Source organism: Aquarana catesbeiana, linkage group LG09 (genome assembly GCF_042186555.1).
Source record: "Aquarana catesbeiana isolate 2022-GZ linkage group LG09, ASM4218655v1, whole genome shotgun sequence".
In the NCBI taxonomy this organism is placed as follows: Eukaryota; Metazoa; Chordata; class Amphibia; order Anura; family Ranidae; genus Aquarana; species Aquarana catesbeiana.
The window spans coordinates 274,900,777-274,924,703 of NC_133332.1; the positions used below are offsets into that span (position 1 = coordinate 274,900,777).

General features: G+C 43.1%; 1 protein-coding gene across 3 annotated transcripts in view; it reads right to left on the reverse strand.

Moving 5' to 3' along the window:
- Positions 1–23,927, reverse strand: part of L1CAM (L1 cell adhesion molecule) — a 1,396,060-nt gene that overhangs the window by 924,023 nt on the left and 448,110 nt on the right. For all 3 annotated transcript variants that reach the window (XM_073600356.1, XM_073600355.1, XM_073600354.1), the window contains one exon: positions 12,714–12,836. In XM_073600356.1, coding sequence (XP_073456457.1) covers positions 12,714–12,836 — 123 coding nt within the window. The remainder of the gene's footprint in view (positions 1–12,713; positions 12,837–23,927) is intronic.

Here is a 23,927-nt window from a genome sequence, read left to right on the forward strand (position 1 = left end):
CCAGTCTCTGGGTGGAAGCCAAACCTGTTATAAACCAGCCAAACACTCACTCGCATGCTTGTAATAGAGAGTAAGGATGAGCCGGACACCCCCCGATTCGGTTCGCACCAAAACATGCAGACAGGCAAAAAATTTGGACGAACACTGTTAAAGTCTATGGGACACGAACATGTAAAATCAAAAGTGCTAATTTTAAAGGCTTATATACAAGTATCATGTATCAATGCAAAAAAAGTTTTAAAAACTGACGTTTTTTCGGGAGCAGTGATTTTAATAATGCTTAGAGTGAAACAATAAAAATGAAATATTCCTTTAAATATTGTGCCTGGAGGGTGTCTATAGTCTGCCTGTAAAGTAGCACAGTTTTCCCGTGTTTAGAACAGTACCACAGCAAAATAGCATTTCTAAAGGAAAAAAGTAATTTGAAACTGATGCGGCTATAATAAATTGTCGGGTCTCGGCAATATGGATAAAACTCATTGAAAAAAATGGCATGGGTTCCCCCCTAGTCCATTACCAGGCCCTTTGGGTCTGGTATGAATATTAAGGGGAACCCCAAACCAAAAATGAAAAAAAAAAATTGTGTGGGGGTCCCCCCAAAATCCATACAAGGCCCTTCAGGTCTGGTATGGAAATTAAGGGGAACCCTGCGCCAAAATGTAAAAAAATGGTGTAGGGATCCCCCCAAAATCCATACCAGACCCTTATCCGAGCACGCAACCTGGCAGGCCGCAGGAAAACAGGGGGGGACAAGAGAGCGCCCCCCTCCTGAACCGCACTAGGCCACATGCCCTCAACATGGGGAGGGTGCTTTGGAGTAGCCCCCCAAAGCACCTTGTCCCCATGTTGATGGGGACAAGGTCCTCATCCCCACAGCCCTTGCCTGGTGGTTGTGGGGGTATGCAGGCAGGGGGCTTATCGGAATCTGGAAGCCCCCTTTAACAAGGGGACCCCGAGATCCCGCCCCCCCCATGTGAATTGGTAATGGGTACCCCTACCATTTCACAAAAAAAAGTGTCAAAAATTGTAAAAAACACAGGAGACACTTAGGGACAAGTCCTTTATTATAGATAAAAAATAAAAATGTCCCACGATGTAGATCCATCTCACGCCGATCGACGAGCCAAAAAAAAGAAAAAAAAAGCCACAACACCTCTGTCTCCATGGGAGGCTCCCCCCCCCCTGACGCCACGTGACTTTAGAGGAAGGTGGGGTCGCCTGTTTACATCACTGAATGGCTCTGCCCTCAGCTATATAACAGCTGTCATCAAGAAGAAGTGTCACTCAGCGGGAGCCTCCCATGGAGGCGGAGGTGTTGCAGCTTTTTTTTTTCCGGAACGTCGGCGGCTTTTCCTGCAGCCTGCCAGGTTGCGTGCTCGGATAAGGGTCTGGTATGGATTTTGGGGGGCCCCACACAATTTTTTTTTTTTTTAATTTTTGGTTCATTTTTTTTTCATTTTTAAAACTTTAATTTTGCAGTGATACATGTCCCCTGGGGCAGAACCCGGATCCCCAAACACTTTTTATGACAATAACTTGCATATAAGCCTTTAAAATTAGCACTTTTGGTTTTTCATGTTGGTGTCCCATGGACTTTGACGGTGTTCCGTTGCTTTCGAATTTGCCGCGAACACCGCATATTGTTCGGTGTTCGCCGAACGTCCGAACCAAAGTTTGCCCAAACTTATGCTCAGGCTGAACCGTTCCCCCTACCCTAATAGAGAGGTATATGAGTGTAATTCCTGATCAAGTCCACTGTCTGTCTGCCCTGCTCGATTGGATTTCCCTGTGTATGACCTTGGACCGGATTTTGGACTATTCCCTGAACTCAGCCTGTCTTTTACCTGGACTGTCATAGAACCATGCTGCTTGTCAGCCAACTGCAAGTACATGTTTGCTTTGGTCAGGTCACACCTGCCCTGGAGTGGTAGCCAGGCACTATAGCATTGTGTATAAGACCTGGGGGCAACCGAGTACTGGTAGGCCTGCTTGCCTTATGGGAAAGGGGACTGCTATAGGTGAAGAACACAGTAGCCAGCTATAGTGTCTGACCACCTACATTCGGGTAGACATAAGAGTGTCATGAATAAAAATAGTGTAAAAATATTTTTCAATAAGCGCCACACTCTCCAAATATCCACATAAAAATATAAGTAACCAATAAAACCAAAATGTGTTGCGCTATCCAACAATAAAGTGCAAATGAAGTAGAAAAAAATGGAAAATTAATCAAATAAGATATCAAACATAATGTATAGGTGTTAATGCATAAACAAATAAATCAATGAATGATGTGCATGCTCACAAACACAATCCAGAGAAATCCCTCTTAGTTAGAAAGGTGATCAGTGCAAAGTCCATAAATAAATGTTCATATGTCGCCAAGTTACAGTTATCCAACCAAAGTGAACATTCTTCACCAAGGTGTGCACCACCACTCACAGGCTACTTACCAAATGGTAAGACCTCAATGATGGTGGTCTGGCTGTACTTTCGAAAAAGACCCACTGGGTGGATGGATAATATGATCCAGGTCTCAAATGGATCCAACAGGCCAAAGCGATCCACATATGGAACTCAGTATGAGGCAAGCACAAGAAAGTAGCTCCACCCAAACGTATTTCGTCCGATAGGACGTCGTCAATGGGGCAATAGCGTATAGCGATGATAGAGAACATGCATTAAATAGACACAGCCTGCAACATTAGCTAGAGGACTCTCCCCTCCTCAGGCATCAAAATTAAAAGTCAGTGGCCATATTGCGGAAGCCCAGGTGCTCGGAAATAGATCAGGAGCCAAATGGAATAAAAAAGATAAACTTAAGTATAAAAATTCATACGAAACTGAATAAATATTAAACCTAAACATATAGGGTAATACAAATATATTTGATATTTGCATCAAAAAACAGATTAGAAAAAAAGGAGGATTTAGGAAAAACTTAATATTGATGCTTGTACAGAAAGCAGCGCAATATAAAGAAATCGTATAAAACAACAGATACATCAAAAAATGTACAACATTTAGCCAGCAAATATTTATTCCACCATAGAATATAAAAATTTTAGATAATGAAAACAAGAGTAAAATAAAATTAAGACATTTAAAAAAACTTTTATAAAAAAAAACTATTGTTAATAAAACAATTGATGTCCCATTCAACATTGAGCCCTAAACAAAAATGGGAATTAAGTTTTATAAATTCAGTGAGTTTCCAGTTTAGAAATCTCACGGACATTGTTGCTACCCCTCTACACCGCTAGCCACTTCTGTCTACAACACTTCACTTGTAGCCTCACTGGCCCCCCTCACTACACACAGAATCAAGCCCTGTCCCCTTCAACCTTGGCAAACAGATGACACTGGAAGTCTGAAAAAACACAGCCGTGCCCATGAGTGCCTGTGGCGCAAGACTAAGTCTCAGAAAGATTTGTGCCCTCCAAAAATACAATTCCTGCCTCCTCACTGCCAAGCAGATCTATTTCATCTCTCTCATTAACACCTTATCATTTCGACCCGTCAACTCTTCTCTACCTTCAACTCTCTACTTCGGCCTCCACCCACCAACTCACTCACTACCCAGGAGATCGGCAATCACTTCAAACAGAAAATTGATACACAATTTGCGAGGAGATCTCTACTATTCAGTTACCCTCCACGCGTTACACTTCATGCCCACAGGTACAATCATTACTTCCCTCTTTCAACCCTACCACTATAGACGAGGTTGCTAAACTACTTGGTAACATCCAACTTACCACCTGCCCTCTGGATCCTGTTCCCTCGCAAATGCTATGTTCACCCTCTCGCTTTATTCTACACTCTCTAACCCACATGTTCAATCTCTCCCTCTTATCTGGCATCTTCCCCAACTCTCTAAAACATGTACTTGTCAGCCCCATACTTAAAAAGCCCTCACTGGACCCATCCAATCTTAATAACCTATGCCCTATCTCCTTGCTCCCCTTTTTATCCAAACTCCTTGCACGTCTGGTCTACAACCAAATGAGCGACCACCTTGCTGATAATATCCTTCTTGATCCCCTTCATTCTGAATTTCACCCTCAACACTCCACAGAAACTGCTCTACTAACACTAACAAACGATCTACTAAGGGCCAAAACCAATGGACACTATTCTGTACTCATACTTCTGGACCTCTATGCTGCCTTTGACACAGTTGACCACCCCCTCCTCCTCAAAAAACTCTACGCCTTTGGTCTCTGTGACTTTACTCTTTGCTGGTTCTCTTCCTACTTATCCAACCGCACCTTTAGCGTTACTTACAATTCTACTTCCTCCTCTCCTCTTCCTTTCTCTGTTGAGGTCCCCCAAGGTTCTGTTCTTGGACCTCTCCTATTTTCAATCTACAACTCCTCCCTGGGTCAGCTGATACCCTCCTATGGCTTACAATACCACCTCTATGCTGACAACACCAAAATGTATCTCTCTACCCCTCAACCCACTCCTTTAGTCTCCTCAGATATATCAATCCAGATGTCACACCACTTCCTTAAATTTAATCTATCCAAATCCGAACTTATCATTTTTCCTCCCCCTTGTGCCTCTTCCCCTAATCTCTCTGTCAAAATCGATGGCACAACTATAAGCCCATCTCTGCATGCCAAGGTCCCAGGGACTCTGAACTCTCCTTTAAGCCCCACGTCCAATCACTGTCCAAATCTTGCCGCCTCAACTTCCCTAACATCTCCAAAATATGCCCCTTTCTAACTAATGACACAACAAAGCTCTTAATTCACTCCCTGGTCATCTCTCGCCTCGACTACTGCAACTCCCTCCTCATTGGCTTACCTCCACATAGTCTATCCCCCCTGCTGCTGCCATACTTATCCATCTTCCCAACTTGATGTGAGCATATAAACCCAAACTGTCAGCATATAGCATATCATCCAGCGGTTACATTCCGCTGGAGGCACAAATCTTAATAGCAATAACTGTGTTTTTGCTGCATGCTGAACTAACTTTGCTAAGGGGGCGACTATTCCCCTGTCAATTGTGGAGCGATTAAATTCAGAACTTCCACACATTGCAGTCTTTGAGTTCCTTCTGCACTTCTTTTCCATGTAGGTGGTCAAAGTGTTCCCCATATGCCGGGATGTTGCGGTACAGTTTATCCCAGACTTCCAATAATCCTGTATCGCAAACAACTGTGATAAGTCCCCTTCATCTCTAGTGGTAAAGGCGCAAACTGTAACCTGCGCAACTTTATTTAACTTCCTGCGTGTTTCATGAAGTAGTTATATAGGAGATATTTCTCTTATCCTTTTCCTCTTCACTTTCCACAAGCATGGTTTTGTAAATCCCCATTCTTAATATCCCCATATAGGATTCTGGTTCCCCACTGAGAGATTACAACTGTATGATTGCTGCAGGATGTTGTTCAATATCAATGATTACTCACTGTGGTTATGTATTCGTGAGCTGATTAAAGAGGTCTGTCTCTTCGATCCAGCCAAGCTGCTGCTGCCGCTGCCGCCGGATCATCGAAAAACTGTGCTTTTCCGTCTTCTTCCACCCGCAGTCTAGCGGGAAATAACATCGCATACTTGAGGTGAAGGGTCCTCAGGCGGCGCTTCACTTCCTTGTACTGTGCTCTCTTCTTTTGCACCTCGCCGGAAAAATCCGGAAATACTGCAATCTGGCTGTTTCCAATTTGGATATTTGGATATAGGGATATTTGTCCCTGTCTCGGAAGTTTAAAAATTTGGCGATGAATGTGCGGGGAGGCGCTTCGGGTGGTGGGGGCCGCGCTGGAATGCGGTGCGCCCTCTCCACCGCAAACATTACTGAGAAGGCCTCCCAGCCATATGTTTTAAACAGAAGTGATTCTAAATAAGTAGTTGGGTCAGCGCCTTCTTCTTTTTCTGGCAGTCCTATGAAGCGGAGATTACAGCGTCTGAGGCGGTTCTCCATGTCATCCATGGAGTTGCTGTAGCTGCCTTTGTATCTCCTCAGTGGTATGCCTCATGGGGTGCAAGGCATCCTCCGCATTGCTAATTCTAGTTTCTGCCTCTGTGACCCTGTCCTTCAATTTTGAAAAATCCTGTCTTATGAGGAATATGTCAATTTTAACTTCCTCTATCTTTGCAGTCAGGGTACCTTGTAAAGCGGCTATAGCATCCAGTACCTTGGTCGTGTCCGTATTCTGAGACTCAGGGTCCGCACACGTGTCTTCCTGCTGCATGTCTTTCTCGTGGCGGCGATATTGGGCGAGTTTGTCCGCTGTTGCAGTGCTCCGTTTTGGCGGAGACATGGTCCGCAGCGATCCTGGGATAGAAGGGGTGTCCGTGGGATGTTTTATATCGGTATAATGTTCCGCAGGATCTCATACAGGAGTTTGTGTGCAGGGAGCTCTCTCTACCTACGTCTCACTCCATTGCTTGCCAGGCCATGCCCCCCATACTTATCCATCTTACCAATCGTTCTGTGTCTGCTACTCCTCTGTCAATTCCTCCACTGGCTTCCACTCTCCCAACAAATTAAATTCAAAATACTAACAACTACTTACAAAGCCATCCACAACTCTGACGCAACTACATCACTGATCCAGTTTCAAAATACCAACCTAATCATTCTTTGTTCTTCTCAGGACCTCCTGCTCTCTAACTCTCTCATTACCTCCTCCCATGCTAACCTCCAGGACTTTTCCAGAGCCTCCCCAATCCTATTGAACTCCTTACCCCAACCTGTCTGATTATCTCCTACTTTATTAGCTTTTAGACAATCCCTGAAAACCCTCCTCTTCAGAGAAGCCTATCTTACCCACACCTAACAACTGTATTTTCATTTTCTCCATCTGATCATCCCCCAAAGCTATTACCTTTTTGTCCACTTGACCCTTCCTTCTAGATTGTGAGCCCTAACGAGCAGGGCCCTCTGATACCCCTGTATTGAAATGTATTGTAACTGTACTGTCTGCCTTCATGTTGTAAAGAGCTGCGCAAACTGTTGGCGCTAAATAAATCCTGTAAAATAATAATAATAATAATAATAATAGTGTGGTACAAAATGCTCTATTAATAATGGCATTTGGAATAAGAAGGGGAAATCATGTTTTGGTCCCTGTTAACCCCAGTGCAAGCCTCAAAATAATTTTTTTCCTAAATCCTCCTTTTTTTTATCATTTTTTTTCTGGTGCAAATATCAAATATATTTGTATTACCCTATATGTTTAGATTTAATATTTATTCAGTTTCATATTCATTTTTATATTCAGCTTTATCTTTTTTATTCAATTTGGCTTCTGATCTATTTCCGAGCGCTCGGGCTTCAGCAATATGGTCGCTGACTTTCGATTCTGATGCCTCCTCTAGCTATTGTTGCGGGCTGAGTCTATTTAATGCACATGTCTTCTATCACCGCCATACTCCATTGTCCCAAGGACAACATCCTGTTGGACAAAATACGTGGAGCTACAGAGGTGACATCATCACGCCCACTGGCGTGCTGATCGGGATTACCTGTGTTCAATGTGATTTTTCTGCCTGTATTTTGTAAGTAGTTTTCTTGCTCTTGCCTCGGAGTTCCATATGTGGATCACTTTGGCCGGTTGGATGTGTTCCATTTGAGACCTGGATCATATTATCCATCCATCCCAGTGGATCTTTTCCCAAAGTGCAGCCAGACCTCCATCACTGAGGTTTTATCATTTGGTAAGTGAGTGGGGGTGCGCACCTGGGTGAAGAGTGTTGTTCACTTTGGTTGGATCACTAGAACATGGCGACAAATTTACATTTTTTTACAGACTTTGCCCTAAGCACTTTTCTAACTATGAGGAATTTATCTGGACGGTCCTTGTGAGCATGCACATGAGAATTCATTGATTTATTTGTTTAAGCACTTTATGCATTTACAATCGTGTTTTGCTATCTCGTTTGATGAATTCTCCAATTCTTTCTATTTTTATTTCATGCATTTGCACTTTATTGTTGGATAGCACAAGACATTTTGGTTTTAGTAATTTATTGTGTCTAAAGAGCAATTCCAGTTTTGTTGAGAAAAAAACAACCCCCTCTGGGTGATCAATGTACTTTGCAATTTGCAAGGATTTTAAAAACTTTGCTGCAGATCCCTACCTGTTTCTGAACTGAAGGAATAGTTCCTTGTTAGACAATGTTCTGTGCAAAGTGATTCTGAATGGGAGTGATTAAAATCGTAAAGCTTCCATTTTTTTTCAATAAAATAACAAACATGTCATACCTACCTGCTCTGAGCAATGGTTTTGCACATAGCAACCCCAATCCTCTACTTCTGCTGGGGTCCCCTCTGCTGGTGCTTCTGGCTCCGCCTCTTCACAGAGTGTCCCCATAGAAAGCTTCTTTTCGGGGGGGGGGGGGCACTGCACTCATGCAGACTCACTCCCGAGCCACCCTGTTTCCCTGTTTGTGTCTATTGTCACAGACCGAATGACTCCTGCTGCTATCAATCTGCCCTGTGAGAAGTTCAATCTGCATCCATAACTGTTGTTATGAATGCAGATTGTACTTTCTACTGATATGGAGGGAGCCAGGTAGGCAACAATGGAGACTGGAACCAGTCTTTTATCTTGTATAACATTGGGCCAATAATCGTTCTATAGTCTGCTATCTAATTTCTCATTACAGTAGATACAGCAGATACAATACTAAGGTTGTGTTTGTTAGAACATACAGTATAATTGAGCAGAAATTGTGTTCTCCCACATCCTCCTGAGGAAGTGGACTTTAACCCTGTTAATCGTGTTGATGCAAGTGGGATCTCCGGGACAAGCCAAACAAAAGTTGAACATGCATTCTTGAGTAGGCTGACCTAATTGTATACGGCAACCCCTTAAATAAGGACGGAGTCACAACACCTGCAATATGTTTTTAATGGTGTTGTCTTGTACATATGTTTTTATAACTTGTTAAAAAATGATATACGGGGGGCGTGGCTTGAACGGGACCTGAGATGGCTGCCTGAGACAAAAGCTCCCGCACAAAGAGGACGAAAAAGCTTTTTAATCAAAGGATAAGAAATTCGACCATGGTCAAGTCCAATAGGTGCACCTCAACTCCCGACACCATAAAGCAGACCGGGACACAACTCAACAACAACATCCCGGAGATGTTCAGCTCCCGCCGGGCAGGCCTCGTCCCTGGACTCACCTAGAAGCGCTGCGGACCTGACAACGGTGGGTCCCACGGCTCCCAACCCAAGCCTCTTAGATCTACAGAGGGATCTGCAAAACTTCGCCCTGGACATTAAACACACCTTGACGGCAGCGATAGCAGAGCTAAAAACGGACATCCAAACGATGAATCACCGCCTCATAGAAGTAGGAGACACCTCTCAGCTACAGGCCGCAGCCATCAGGCAAGTGCAAAAATCTTATGATATAAAACTTCCACACATAATTGAGCTCCACAGACAAGTGGAAGATTTGGATAACAGAGGCCACAGACATAACATTAGATTGAGAGGGGACATTATTTGCTGTATAAATAATTTTCCCCTCAAGGAGGAAATACTCAGGAAAGCAAGAGAATGGGGAATTTTATTCGATGGGGCAGAAAATAAACTCTTCCAGGACCTCTCGCAGATAACCCTGCAGAACAGGCGCACCTTACGCCCTCTACTGGACATACTACGTACTCACAATATCCAGTACAGATGGAAATTTCCATTGTGTCTTTCTGCAACTTATAGAGGTTGCACCGCACTCCTCCGGACCCCGGAAGACTTACCCACATTTTGTGAACACCTGGATATCCCACCAGAGTGGTACTCCTATTTCCCCATTGAGCCGTGGAAATCGGTTTCACACAACGTGTCACCCAAAGCCCAACGTCTGCGTTCCAGACTGGACGCCACATCGCCTGGAGACCGCCAATCAAGAAGGGACCTTCCCCCACACAGCGCGGGTCTTGCCACCACCCCACGTCAAGCATACCAGGATGCATAAAACACCCCACCCTAACTTTCATGTCTGATTCAATAAGTTGAGATACTTCCTAACGGATGTATCTCCAGTTGGCACCCAAACTATTTGCCTGCCTGTTTTTTGGGTTTTTTTTGTTTCTCTTTTTCTTTGTTTCTCCCCGTTTTTACTAAAGCTCCTCAATTCCCTACAGAGAACTCGATCACAAAGAACTTCTCCTGGACCCGCAAACTTGAAGTTAATCTGCTCTGACCCAAGTATTGTTACCACCCATACAACTGCTCACCAGCAGAGAACGCATACCTAATGGGGATGAATCTTTCTGACAGCATACTGCCATTGACCCTCTTACCCCCCAGAACTGTTTCAGCAACTATACTTACTCATGTCTTTTCTAATGCCTGTAATAATGAAACTAGCATCAAGGTATACATGTGATTTCAGCCTTGTCAGAGACTGGGTAGCAGGTTAACCACCCGCATAAACATTAAGACAATTAAATAACCATTCACATCGCTCTCTCTCCCCTTACACAAGGGGTTTGAGACTGATGTCAGCAACCCAGACATTCCTTCCCCACAAGCCAACAGGCTCTTTACATACCCATCCCCCCCCCCCCAAAAAAAGAAAGAACCTCTACTCAATCACGAACACTCTATACCATCGCTCTCTTCCGCAGAGTTGTTGGTACCCATGGAGTAGAATATATCATTCAACTAATGCCTCTTTTAGCACCAACTAAGGGCACATCTTATACCCTTTGCCAGGAGAGCCCCCGGCAGCTTTCTCTCCCTACTGTATTAACACATATTCTAAATCCAACCACTATCTCCAGACCCACTTACTAACTGGGAAAGTTCCGCAAGAGGGTGAAGCAAGAAACGGAAATTGATAGGGGGAAGGAATGTGAGAATCCTACAATCTCCAAAAAATGTTTACCTGAATTAGGTTATTACTTAAGACTACACATAATGACAACTGTTACTCATTAGGATGTATATCCCAATGTCTTACCAAAAGCCGTGTGCGTTTAATGTTAATATGTTCCTGTATAGTACATTCATGTACATTATAGTACATGCCACATATCCTCACAACCAGGCCCACTGACCTCCTACAAAGGGAATCTGGATTTCCCCCCAGGAGAACTGACTACATTCTTATTACACGAATGACCACATGACAACGTCCTAACACACCATTTCTTTCACAAAGGTCGCTTACGATCCTATGAAAACTTGAAGTCCATATCGCGCACAAAGGCTTTTCCCTTTTGGACTTACAGGCAACTGAGGCACTTTTTTACCTCCAAGGACCTGAATGACATGTGGTCAAGACAACTTACACCATTTGAGATCCTTTACTCCCAAAGTACACCACAAAGACATCTAATATCTCTTATTTACTCTCTCCTCCAAAACGACGTCCACCCCACACAGACAGACTCCTCAAAGCTATCGTGGAGCATGGACCTACACTTAACTTTCACTGACAATGAATGGTATCCAGGAAAATGGCTACATGATCATCACAAAATGGTACAGAACCCCATCCCGCTTACACAAATTCTCACCCTCAATTCCAAATACCTGCTGGAGATACAATAGAGAAGAAGGATCTATGATCCACATATGGTGGGAGTGTTCTGGGCTTCAACCATTCTGGAAGGAGGTACACTCCATAATAACACGGGTCACCACCTACACCCTAGACTACAACCATGCTCAATATTTCCTCCATCATATAACCCTCCCTAAACAATCCTATCATAAATCATTGGCCATGCACATGGTTAATGCAGCTAGACTCTGCATTCCTGTTCATTGGCGATCAACTAAAACTCCAACCATCATAGAATGGTTAACAAGGATTGCAAAGATTGAGGAGATGGAAGAACTGATCTACACCTCACAAGACCGCATACAGAAATTTTCCACTACTTGGGCGTGCTGGACACATTTCAAGACTACAGAAGAATATAAATCTCACTTTCCTCTGTGATACCCTTTTACCCCACCTGCACTCAACTGATTTTGTCATAGCTTGACCGAATCCAGGGGATCGGAGATGAGGAGCGGTCTCCTACTTCCCTCCCCGCCCCTTCTTCTACTGCCCTCTTTTCCCCCATACTGACCCGCCCTCCCTTACCCCCCTAATCTATCCCCTCTCACCCAATTCCCTCTATTTACCCCCACCCCCCACAATGTTTTTAGGCCACCACATCGAAATAACCAACAAATCTGCTTCACTTCCCCACCAGAGACGCACGAACCTTACTATACCCTACATAAAAGTCTGATACTCTTTCCAATTCCATGAACGGACTTGTTGACAATGGTTCCCATCAACAACCAATTATAAGACTAGTTTTTACCATGATGTCTCTCCTTAGAACGTACAACTGTTGGTATTTCATATAACGTTGATTCTCTTCATGTTCAATTAACCCTGCAGTCCATGACGTATATTGTAACAACAGTTCCTGTCTTACCAATGTACAATATTTTCATGGATTCTCCTTTCAAGTATTTGTTCAATATGTTGTACATGCAACTTTATTCTCTTTTAATACAAACTTTTTTGTGAAAAAAAAAAAAAAATGATATATCGTACATTAATTATTTAGTGTGTAGTGCTTGGGCACCCTAAAAGTCCATTCTGATTTTGGAATTATTTGAATTATGGTTTAGATAGGCTGCGGTGCCATTATATTGGATTGATCTAACTCTTTACAAATTAGTATCACTAGAAAAATACACTTATAGGCAATGGACAGAAACTGTTTTGTACTCACTGCTGTTCATCCAGAAGATACGTGGGGGCACAGCACTTTTCGGAGGGTTACAAGGCAATTCCACAGAATCTCCTTCTTCAACTTCAACAGGTTTTATGATTTCTTTTTGCCATTTAGGGGTGGCTAGAGGAAGGTAAGATGTAATAAAAAAACAAACTGGTTTTATTATACATATTTATTTATTACACATGCTTTTGTAGACACAATATTTGAAATGACTGAAAGATAGCATGCCAATTTACAGTGATCAAGTGTTGTTTAACCACTACAGCTCCTGAAGGTTTACCCCCCTTCATGACCAGGCCATTTTTTGCGATATGGCACAAAGTTAATTTAACTGACAATTGCGTGGTCGTGGAACACTGTACCCAAATAATATTTTTGTCCTTTTTTACCCCACAACTAGAGCTTTCTTTTGGTAGTATTTGACCACCTCTGCAGTATTTAATTTTTTGCACTTTAAGTAAAAAAACGGCCAATAATTTTGAAAAAAAATACTATTTTTTTTTTTACTTTCTGCTATAAAACATCTAATTTCTTCATCAATTTAAGCCAATATGTATTCTGCTACATATTTTTGTAAAAAAAAACAAAAAAAACCAATAAGCGTATATTGATTGGTTTGCGCAAAAGTTATAGCGTCTACAAACTATGTGAATTTGGAATTATGGAATTTTTATTTATTGTTTTTACTAGTAATGGTGGCTATCAGCAGCTTATACAGCAGCATGACTGCGATATTGCCTCAATATTGACCTGATGCAATGAAAAATGTTGTATCTATGCCCACTCCCTTAGGATATCATGCTAACACTTTGCTATTCTTGTGTATTCATGTGTAAAGATCTAATAGTCTTTTTTTAGAGAAAGGAGTTCTGCTTTTCTGTAATAGCATTAAGGTTATGTTATGTAAAATGCTTAAGATTGTTGTTTTACATTTAATGTGAACTTTCACAAAATCTCATTAGCATGTATGCGACTTTAGGATTTACCTTGAATATTTAGTAGCAGGGGCAAAAATACAGATACAGATCCCATTTAATGGGACCTTCCAGCGACCTCTCTCTCTCTCTGAAGCACTTGGCAGTTTCAACTATGGTGTTTCTATCATAAAGCATGCCCAAAATAGGATGGGTAACAGAGCAGCTGCCAGCATATTAAGTAAACTACTACTGATCAGTACTGAGGATATACGTTATCAGAACAGAGGAGGGCTGCAGTGCAGGAAATGAACTGTTAACTTTATGCGCCTCCTGCCATGTACCCTGGGTTCTACTATCCCACCTGTGGGCCTGGAACCTGCATGGCGGGTGTAGCTGGGTAAAGGGGAGGCCATTTGACCTTTTGGTGATTTTTCTCTAGCTAGTAAGAACCCGAAAACAATGTGAATTATGTCACGTCTGGTTTTGACTGTCACTTTCCCCAGCTGCTGTGACTGGGAAAGAAGCTACATAAGCACAAACTGTGATCATAGCATGTGACATAAAAAATTGGAAGTACCACCATTTGATTCTCCAGGGTCTCGGCTTTCAGAAAATATATCATGCTTGGGGTTTTAACTAATCTGCAGGCCTAAAATTACTATTTTAACATGTATGCAAGAAACAAAAAAAGCTCTGGTGGTGAAGGATTTACGACCATTTCCTGGCATGATCATTTTCATATCCTTGTAATCCCTCAGTATCATGTTGCTTGCTGTTAGGAAATATCTTCTTGATGCAAACTTGGTAAAGTGTGATGTCTATCTGATTTCCTGCCTGTCTTACGAGACAATGCGGGAGTCAGGATTTAAAAAAAAAATAGCTTGTATCGCGTAACACTTGTATCGCGTAACGCTTGTAAACCGCGTTACTCGCAATCCAAAGTTTTACTGTACTTGACAAATGTGAATGGGAAAGCACAGGAAACAGGCAAGAACCTGACACGTCACTCTGGTGCTCTGAGCAGCATGGTACACTGTGTATCAAGGTACAACACGGTACACAGTGGTTTGTGGGTGAACTGCCAGAGTATCTTTATAAACGCCGGTGGGTAAACAACATATGATGAAATGACATCAGTGGCACTTGTTAACTCACATAAAAGCGCATATAATCATTTCAGTACAGTATAAAAAGTCCAAAAATGTATACTAAAATAAATGTTGATATCAAGACCTGGGCTATATACTTTATTGACACTTTTTAACAACACAAGCAGCTGGAAAAAAATTCTGTGTATGTGAATGAATAAAAAAAAATGTCAAATTGTGCAAAAACACAACAATAAACTATATAAATATCAATAACTCAAGTCTCCGTAATAAGGTACAGTATATTCAAATTGTGGCTAGTGCAAACCCTTATAACGTGTTCTTAGTGACACACCTCTGTGATGAAAAGCTGTTCACACAGAACTCTCATCAGAAATTTTTGGACCCTTTTCACCAAGCAGGTCATATCAGTCAGATGCAATACACGTAATATCCACCAGGCACCATTATTATTAAGCATGGCTAGGATCCCCAACTTGTCCATTCCAGATATGCACTCACCAGCCACTTTATTAGGTACACCTGTTCAATTGCTTGGTAACACAAATTGCTAATCAGCCAATTGCATGACGGCAACCCAATGCATTTAGGCATCTAGACGTAGTGAAGATGACTTGCTAAAGTTCAAACCAAGCATCAGAATGGGAAAGAAAGGGGATTAATTGACGTTGAAGATGCCATGGTTGTTGGTGCCAGACGGGCTCGTCTAAGTATTTAAAAAACTGCTGATCTACTAAGATTTTCATGCACAGCCATGTCTAGGATTTACAGAGAATGGTCCGAAAAAGAGAAAATATCCAGTGAGCGGAAGATGTGTGGAGGAAAATGCCTTATTGATGTGAGGGGTCAGAGGAGAATAGGCAGACTTGTTTGAGATGATAGAAAGGCAACAGTAACTCAAATAACCACTCGTTACAACCAGGGTATGCAGAATACCATCTCTGAACGCACAGCACATAAAAGCTTGAAGCGGATGGGCTACAGCAGCAGAAGACCGCACTGGGTGCCACTCCTGTCAGCAAAGAACAGGAAACTGAGGCTACAATTTGCACAGGCTCACCAAAATTGGACAACAGAAGATTGGAAAAACATTGCCTGGTCTGATGAGTCTTTATTTCAGCTGAAACATTCAGATGGTAGGGTCAGAATTTCACGTAAACAACATGAAAGTGTGGATCCATCCTGCCTTGTAGCAACAGTTCAGGCTGGTGGTAGTGGTGTAATGGTGTGGGGGATATTTTCTTGCTACACTTTGGGCCCCTTAGTACCAATTGTGCATCGTTTAAATCTCACGGCCTACCTGAGTATTGTTGTTGACCATGTCCATCCCGTACCCATCTTCTGATGGCTACTTCCAGCAGGATAATGCACCATGGCACAACGCTCAAATCATCTCAAACTGGTTTCTTGAACATGACAAAGAATTCACTATACTCCGATGGCCTCCACAGTCACCAGATCTTAATCCAGATCAGACACCACTCAATCCGGGTTCCGAGACCAGCATCTGACATCACTTCCGGCTCAATATGTTTTGTCAGTGCACGCCAGAGGGCTCCCGGTTCCAATTTGCCATCATAAATACTGTTTCCACCCATACTGTCCATCTTCCCCCCTCCAGGATAACCCGATACCCCTAACAGTGTAACTGGAGACATAAAAAATATAAAAATGCTCCCTAAAAACATTATCAATTATATATATATATATATATATATATATATATATATATATATATATATATATATATTATTTTATTTTTTTACATTATAAAGCCTATACAGAAAATAGAAGGCATATGGCTCCCTCTAATGTTGAAACTGTATTACCACCAGAAAAACTGCAAAATATATTATATAATGCAAAAAAGAGATCCCAGGGACAACATCTGAGCTGGATCTCAAACTCTTGTATCAAAATATCCTTAGTTTCTCTCCTCCACAGGATATAAATAATATACACTGTATAATATTTATATACTTTTTTAAAAATAGGTATGTGTAGGGATTAGGCTTGAAGTGGTAATTTTAATCACCTAACTGTCCACCATTTTGTATGAATTGCAGCCATTTAAAGTTTGATCTGATTATGTCTCAAAAGACAAAGTTCTGCTAATATAGAATTTGCATAATCATTACAACTCAGCACTACGTGACAACTTACAAGAACATTTGGGGCCCTTTTCCCTGGAACCCCAAACCGTCAGGGCTTATCTCAAGAAGAACAGATCTGACTTGTGCAACTTTTTACTTGCTAATGACGGTAATCATGATGTGTAAAAATGATAAAGCTGTATGATCACAATCTATTTTTTGGCGGTCTTTTGAACAGCAAGCAGACCCCCTCCCCACACGTGTGTACAGCGTGTGTTAAATAAACATATTTGATTTGAAACTACCACAGACGTTGGTTGCTGCTGGTCATTTCACCGGCTATCCTAGACATGTTGCCATTCAGTCGAATGGTTTGATCCTTGAACTTCCAGACCTTCCTAGCAACTTGAACTCTTCAAATAAGAGGCGGCTCAGTGAGTATTTTATCACTATTATGTTTGGAGACTTCCGTGGTTGGGCAGGTATGGAACCTCAAGTCTATTCACCATTAAAGAACCTCTGTGAGTAGTTATTTGTTTTATGTTTTATCTGTCTATGTCTGGATTAATGTCCAACTATCCTTTTAAATGTGTGGGTTCCTGGAAGTAGCTACCTGAAACAGAACCCATCCCGCACTCCGCTTGAGTGCTTCCGTCAGTACACTGCTTCCTCCAGTCTGAACATCAGAGATCAGATATTATAGCCAATCGTAGAAGATTAGCTGACAATAGCTTGTATGAACATGGAATGTTTATTTGACAAACTCACACAAAATATATACCACAGGAGGACATCCCCCCTCGTGATCATATTACCCTAACAATACAACTTGTAACCAGAAACATAATTAACTAGTGACTAGACTATTCGGCTCCCTACAACAGTGAATACAAAGGACATATTATTACAAGTATAAACACATCCCACAAGGGTTTGGTAGTAGAGACAAAAGGTGTTCCAATTAGCACAATTAACAATACAAATAGTGGGGGGCGTGGCCAAGATGGCGATCTGAGAGGAAGCAGGTTTTAGAGCTCTGCTGGAGATCCGTTTTTTTATCCGTTCTCCTGGCGTTTTTTTCATACCATAAACCAGCCAGCACCGTTCCGGATGCCATACAAAACAAGATACAGTAGGAAGAAGCTTCGTTTTTCACCGGGTGAGGAGGAAACAACTCCACAAGTGATTCCCCACGTGCAAACCTCCCCTGGATGTGCAAGAAACATGGCGTGCCAGACGGACATGGAGGAGCAGTCGGACGTGCAGCGACTTGGCTTTCAGGAGGTAATGGCCGCGATAGCCTCATGCCAAACTGCCCTGACTAACAAAATTGAGGCGGTACAACTAGATGTCAGCCTCATCCGACAGGACTTTGACAAACTCCGTGCATGAGTTTGAGCAACGTGTAGGGCTAACAGAAGACACGATCATGGAGCACACAGCGTCAATCCATACCCTACAAACGAAGGTCAGAGCGCTGGAGTACAAGGTCGACGATGCAGAGAATAGGAACAGGAGGAACAACCTCCGCCTCGTAGGCATGCCGGAGGGAGCGGAGGGGAAGAACCCCACGGTCTTTGTGGAAGAGGTACTAAGAGAGCTGCTGCCGGCCGCGCAGTTCTCGCCATACTGATGGGGACTTGTGCGTAGTGTATTCTGGCCCTAAACATGTTCACAGTACTGGTCCTTTTACATGCAATATGCTGCATAGGGGAAGGCACTGGAGACATTTATATACAAGCCTAACACCAGAACCCTTGCAGCTGCAGCTCAGGGATCCTGTCTGTGCACAGGAACTTGGACATTAGAAAGGGACCGGTGGTGATTCTTTATCGCGCCTCGTGATGCTGCCGCGTGACTGAAATCCTTGCCTCCGTACCGTCAAGCATAATCTCAAGAACACTTGCCATATGTTCATTCAAGTTAGAACATACCTGAGATTTTTCGTCTTTGTCTTCTCTCTTTCTGGGGGATTTTACCTTTGCCCAATCATTTTTTCTTTAAAAAGACGGAGATCGGTACTCAGTGCAACTTGGTCTTACATATGTCCATAGTACTGCCCCCCTTTTTCATGCAAAATGCTGCATAGGGGAAAGCAATGGAGACATTCCCTTACAAACCAAATGTCAGAGACTGTCCAGCTGCAGCTCATTAATCCTGTCCCTGAACATGAACTTGGACACGGGAATTGGTCTGGTGGCAATTGTATGATCGGATGTCTTACATGTGGGGACAAATTGATGTGTGAAATTTAATGAATGAGTTGAGTGCCGCACTGGGGCCAGTGCTGATACAATGTGGACATGGCCGGTATTACAGCATCACTACTGATTGGGGGAACTATAGAATATAGAAATCCTGCTCAGTACTACTCCTTTGTCAAGCCAGTATATGACATCTGGCCCCCTAGACTCGAGATTTAGGCTATTGGGGAGGAATGGACCTCTGCAACAATTGTCTAGGGCCTTTTGAATCACAGCAAGTAAGGAGCTAAAATATTCTGAGTTTCAATGATGACACATGTGACAACCCATAGATTGGTTGGACTAGGATGCGCAGTACATGTTTTAGTCTTGTTTTTTGCCATTGATGACAAGTCTACATGTGACTATTGGTTTGGCAAACCCTACTCCACTTGATTTACACTTAAGTGTTAATTGTTAGTCTTTATTACTGTTTAAAGACCGTTAAGTAACTAAGATATGTGCCCCTGGGGTTTCCCAGGAGAAAATATATGCAACATGAACCAGCAACTCTGTTGCCTTGTTAGGTAACACTCCACGCTACAGGTGCTCGCCCTCTTTTAAGTATAAATGTTAGGGGTTCAGGGTATAAAGCATCCTCGGTTTTGGAGGGGGATGTGGGGAGGGGGGGGATATCTGCCGTTGCAGAATTTCAAGATTGCTAAGTACTTAAGTTCTATTAAGGAGTTGCTCATTTGTGGTTGAAGTGTTACTGATTCACACAAACAATATAGCTACGTAAACAATTTGTACAAAGCCTCCTTAGGCCTAAGGGGGAACGTGAGATGTTTATATTTGGAGGGTTGGCTGGGGGGAGGGTGGGGCGTGCGGATCCTGCTTACACCATTGCATATGAGAGGGAATGGCTGAGTTATCTATTATATCCTGGAATGTCTGGGGCCTAAATTCAGCCACAAAAAGGACGCTTGTTTTTAAATACCTGCAAAAGCACAATCCACACATCTGTATACTCCAGGAGACCCATTTGATAGGCAGGCGTGTCTTGGGACTTCGGAGGGCATGGGTGGGAACTCACCATCATTCTACCTACTCAAACTATGCGAGGGGTGTGAGTATTTTGATCCGCAGGTCCCTTCCTCTACAGATTTTGGATGTTAAAATTGACCCGGGGGGGGGGGGGGGGCAGATTTGTTATTATTAACGCCTCACTTTACGATAGAGGAATGGTACTAGTAGGCCTTTATCTTCCTCCTCCCGCTGAGGTACAACTGTTGAATGACATAATGCAAATAGTAATGGGGTTCAATGTACCAGAAGTTCTTGTTTTTGGAGATTTTAATATGGTTCCATCACAGGATCTGGACAGGCTGCACATGGCGACCCGCACCACATCGGCCTTGGGGGGATGGGCTGACACGTTTGCTCTTACTGACGTATGGCGCCATTTTCACCCGGATAAGAGAGAGTATACGTGTCATTCCGCCTCCTACCGGGCGCTCTCACGAATAGACCTTGTGTATGCATCACCTGGGGCATTGTGTTGGGTGGGGGCAGTGGACCATTTGCCCCGTGGCATTTCAGATCACGCCCATATCTGCCTCAAAATTTCCCTAATTAAATCCTCCGGGTTGAAGTTGTGGTGTCTGTCCGGATTCTGGATTAAGGATGAGAGAGTCCAAGAATCAATGACGGAAAATATCTGTAATTACTGGAATGAAAATGGGGAATCTGCTAATGCCAATGTGTTATGGGATGCATTTAAATCTAAGATGAGGGGGGAATATATTGCCCACATATCTTTCTTGCAGAGAGAGGCTTCCAAAACACAGGAAACTTTAGAGAAGGAGGCCGCTAGATGTGAGACAGAATATATTCAATCCCCCAATGATACCAATTATCATATCTGGCAGACTACCCTACGTGAGCTTTCCCTACACAATGTTGAGCAGACTAAAAAATCTATGCTATTCACAAAGCAGAAAATATTTGAGCACGGAAAGAAAAATGGGCGTCTGTTGGCCTGGCTAGCAAAGAACCAGATAACTTTCACTCATATAGCTAGTATACGTAATGATAGTGGACAGCTGCTTTCCTCTCCAGAGGCAATAAATGATGAATTCTCTAAGTTTTTCAGAGAGGTATATACATCTAGAGCCCAGTTCACGCCACTAGAATTACAGGAGTATCTAGATGCAATCCCATTCCCTTCCCTGTCAGAGGAACATAGGAATTTATTGGAGGGGGATTTTTCTCTGGAGGAGGTTCAGATTGCCATTGGCAGTTTACAGTGCGGTAAGACTCCGGGTGCAGACGGCCTTCCTACAGAGTTTTACTCACAACATGCTGAATTGCTTGCCCCCGGATTGAAATCCCTCTTCTCTGGCCTGGTGGAGACAGGTGCACTTCCGGAGTCTATGGAGGAGGCTATCATAGTTTTAATACCCAAACCTGGGAAGGACCCACAGGAGTGTGCATCCTTCAGACCAATATCTTTATTTAACGTTGATGCAAAAATCTTAGCAAAGATTTTGGCTAACCGTTTATCGTCGGTAATCTCCACATTGGTCCATGTCGACCAAACAGGGTTTATGCCGGGTAAGGGCACCGACATAAATCTTAGACGCCTTTTCTTAAATTTGTCGCTCAATCAAGATACAGCGGGATCTCGGGTGATTGCCTCCCTAGACGCTGAAAAGGCGTTTGACTCTGTAGAGTGGTCGTATCTCTGGGGGGTGCTACAACACTTTGGGTTTGGCCCCAACTTTATACGCTGGGTGCGACTACTCTATAGAGCTCCAAAAGCTAGGGTACGTACTAATGACTGACTGTCAGATTCATTTTCCCCATACAGGGGCAGCCGCCAAGGATGCCCCTTGTCCCCTAGTTTATTTGCCTTGGCCTTGGAGCCCTTGGCAATTTTAATTCGTGAGTCTCAGGAGATTAGGGGAATCCGGGTTGGCAAACTGGAGGAGAAAATATCCCTATACGCGGATGATGCTTTACTGTACCTGAATGACTCTGGCCCGTCGCTATCTGCCGATCTAGTGTTATTTAATAAATTTGGTACATTATCAGGCATCCGCATCAACTGGAATAAATCGGTCCTCTTTCCTCTGGATAGGCAGTCCCAAGGCACACACAATCATACACCACTACAGTGGGTCGGAGAGTTCAAGTACCTTGAGGTTAAAGTTTCCAGGCTTCGACTCCTGCGGGAGAAATGCCAGTCTTTGTCCGGACTTCCACTGAACTTATTGGGCCGTATAAATATTCTCAAAATGATCATTCTACCCAAGTTCAATTATTTTTTTCGTAATAGTCCAATTTGGATACCGCAGGTCTTTTTTCAAGAAATTGATAAATGCATCACTTCTTTTATATGGAATGGTTCTATACCAAGACTGGCGAAGGCAACACTGCGTGCACCGACACACCTGTGGGGATTGGCTCTCCTGGTTTTCAGGGTTTATTATTGGGCAGCTATGCTGGTTACTGTATACTGGTGGTTTGCGGCGAGTAGGTCTAACGCTGCGGTTTGTGTGGAGGCAGCCTGGCTAGGCTCATTACAGGAATTACAAAACCTGGCGTATAGAGGAGTGGGAGCCTATAAAGATCTCCCTGCCTCGACTAGGGCGACGATAAAGGTTTGGATTGCGGCTAGGCGTAGGTTCCTCCAGGTGGGTCGCTGGTCACCGGTCCAGCCTCTCTGGGGAAACCCCAACTTGCCTCATTTTAGGTCAATACCAGATCCTCAGATTTGGGCGAGATTCGGCATTAAGACGCTAAGGGATATTATGCCCACTGGCACACTGATGTCATTTTCACAACTATCTAGGAAGTATGATTTACCTGGGTGGATGTTCTTTCGCTATGTTCAGCTAAGACACGCGGCCAGGGCCCAATTTCCCACGCAGCCTGTTTTATAGTTAGACCCCGTAGAGAATTTATTGTCCTATGAAGACCTGACAAAGCCACTTTCGTCTTTATAGGGTACCCTACTCCCAATTGATAACGTTAAAATAGATAGACTCTGGGAACAATGGAAGGCTGATATTCCATCATTAGAGAGGGAAGATTGGGAGGATAGTCTTGAACAGGGCCCCAAACTAGCTATAGCTGCAGGTGATAAACTTATACAAATCAAATTCCTCCACAGGGTTTACTTCACCCCGATACGTATGTCTAGAATATATCCTGATAGAGACCCACAATGTCCCAGATGCTTGACACATCCGGGCACTTACCTGCACATGTTCTGGGGGTGCTCTAGGCTGTCCACCTTCTGGACAGAAGTATTTGACCAATTAAACGCCCGCCTTGAGTTGAATGTCCCTGTGACGCCTGAACTAGCCTTACTGGGTATACATGAAGATGATCAGCGACCACACCATAGCAAATTGCTAATTTCATATTTGCTCTTTTATGCAAAGAAAGAAATTTTGTGTAAATGGTCTTCTTCTGTCCCCCCGGATATAGCTACATGGGAAAACAAAGTAAATGCTGCCCTCCCATTATATAAGTTGACGTACATCAATCGCGGATGCCCATGAAAATTTGACAAAGTGTGGTCAACATGGGCGTTGATCTAGGTAATGGGACAATGTTAATAGAGTAGTGGGACCTTTTCATTGCCCCTTGATCTCTTCCGTCTCATTGACCTCCATTGCCTCCCCCCCCCCCCCAGGGTATTACTCTGTGTGGTTTCCCCTCTTTATTTATCCTCTCTCCTGTATTCTCCTCCCTCTCACTCAGGAAATATACCCTTAAACAGGGAACTGCAGAATTTATTGCTATTGATAATGTTTTTATGGTTTTATTTTTCTTTCTTCTCTTGACAATTGTTTACGATGTATGCCTTATGTGAAATGCTGACAAGATTGTGATA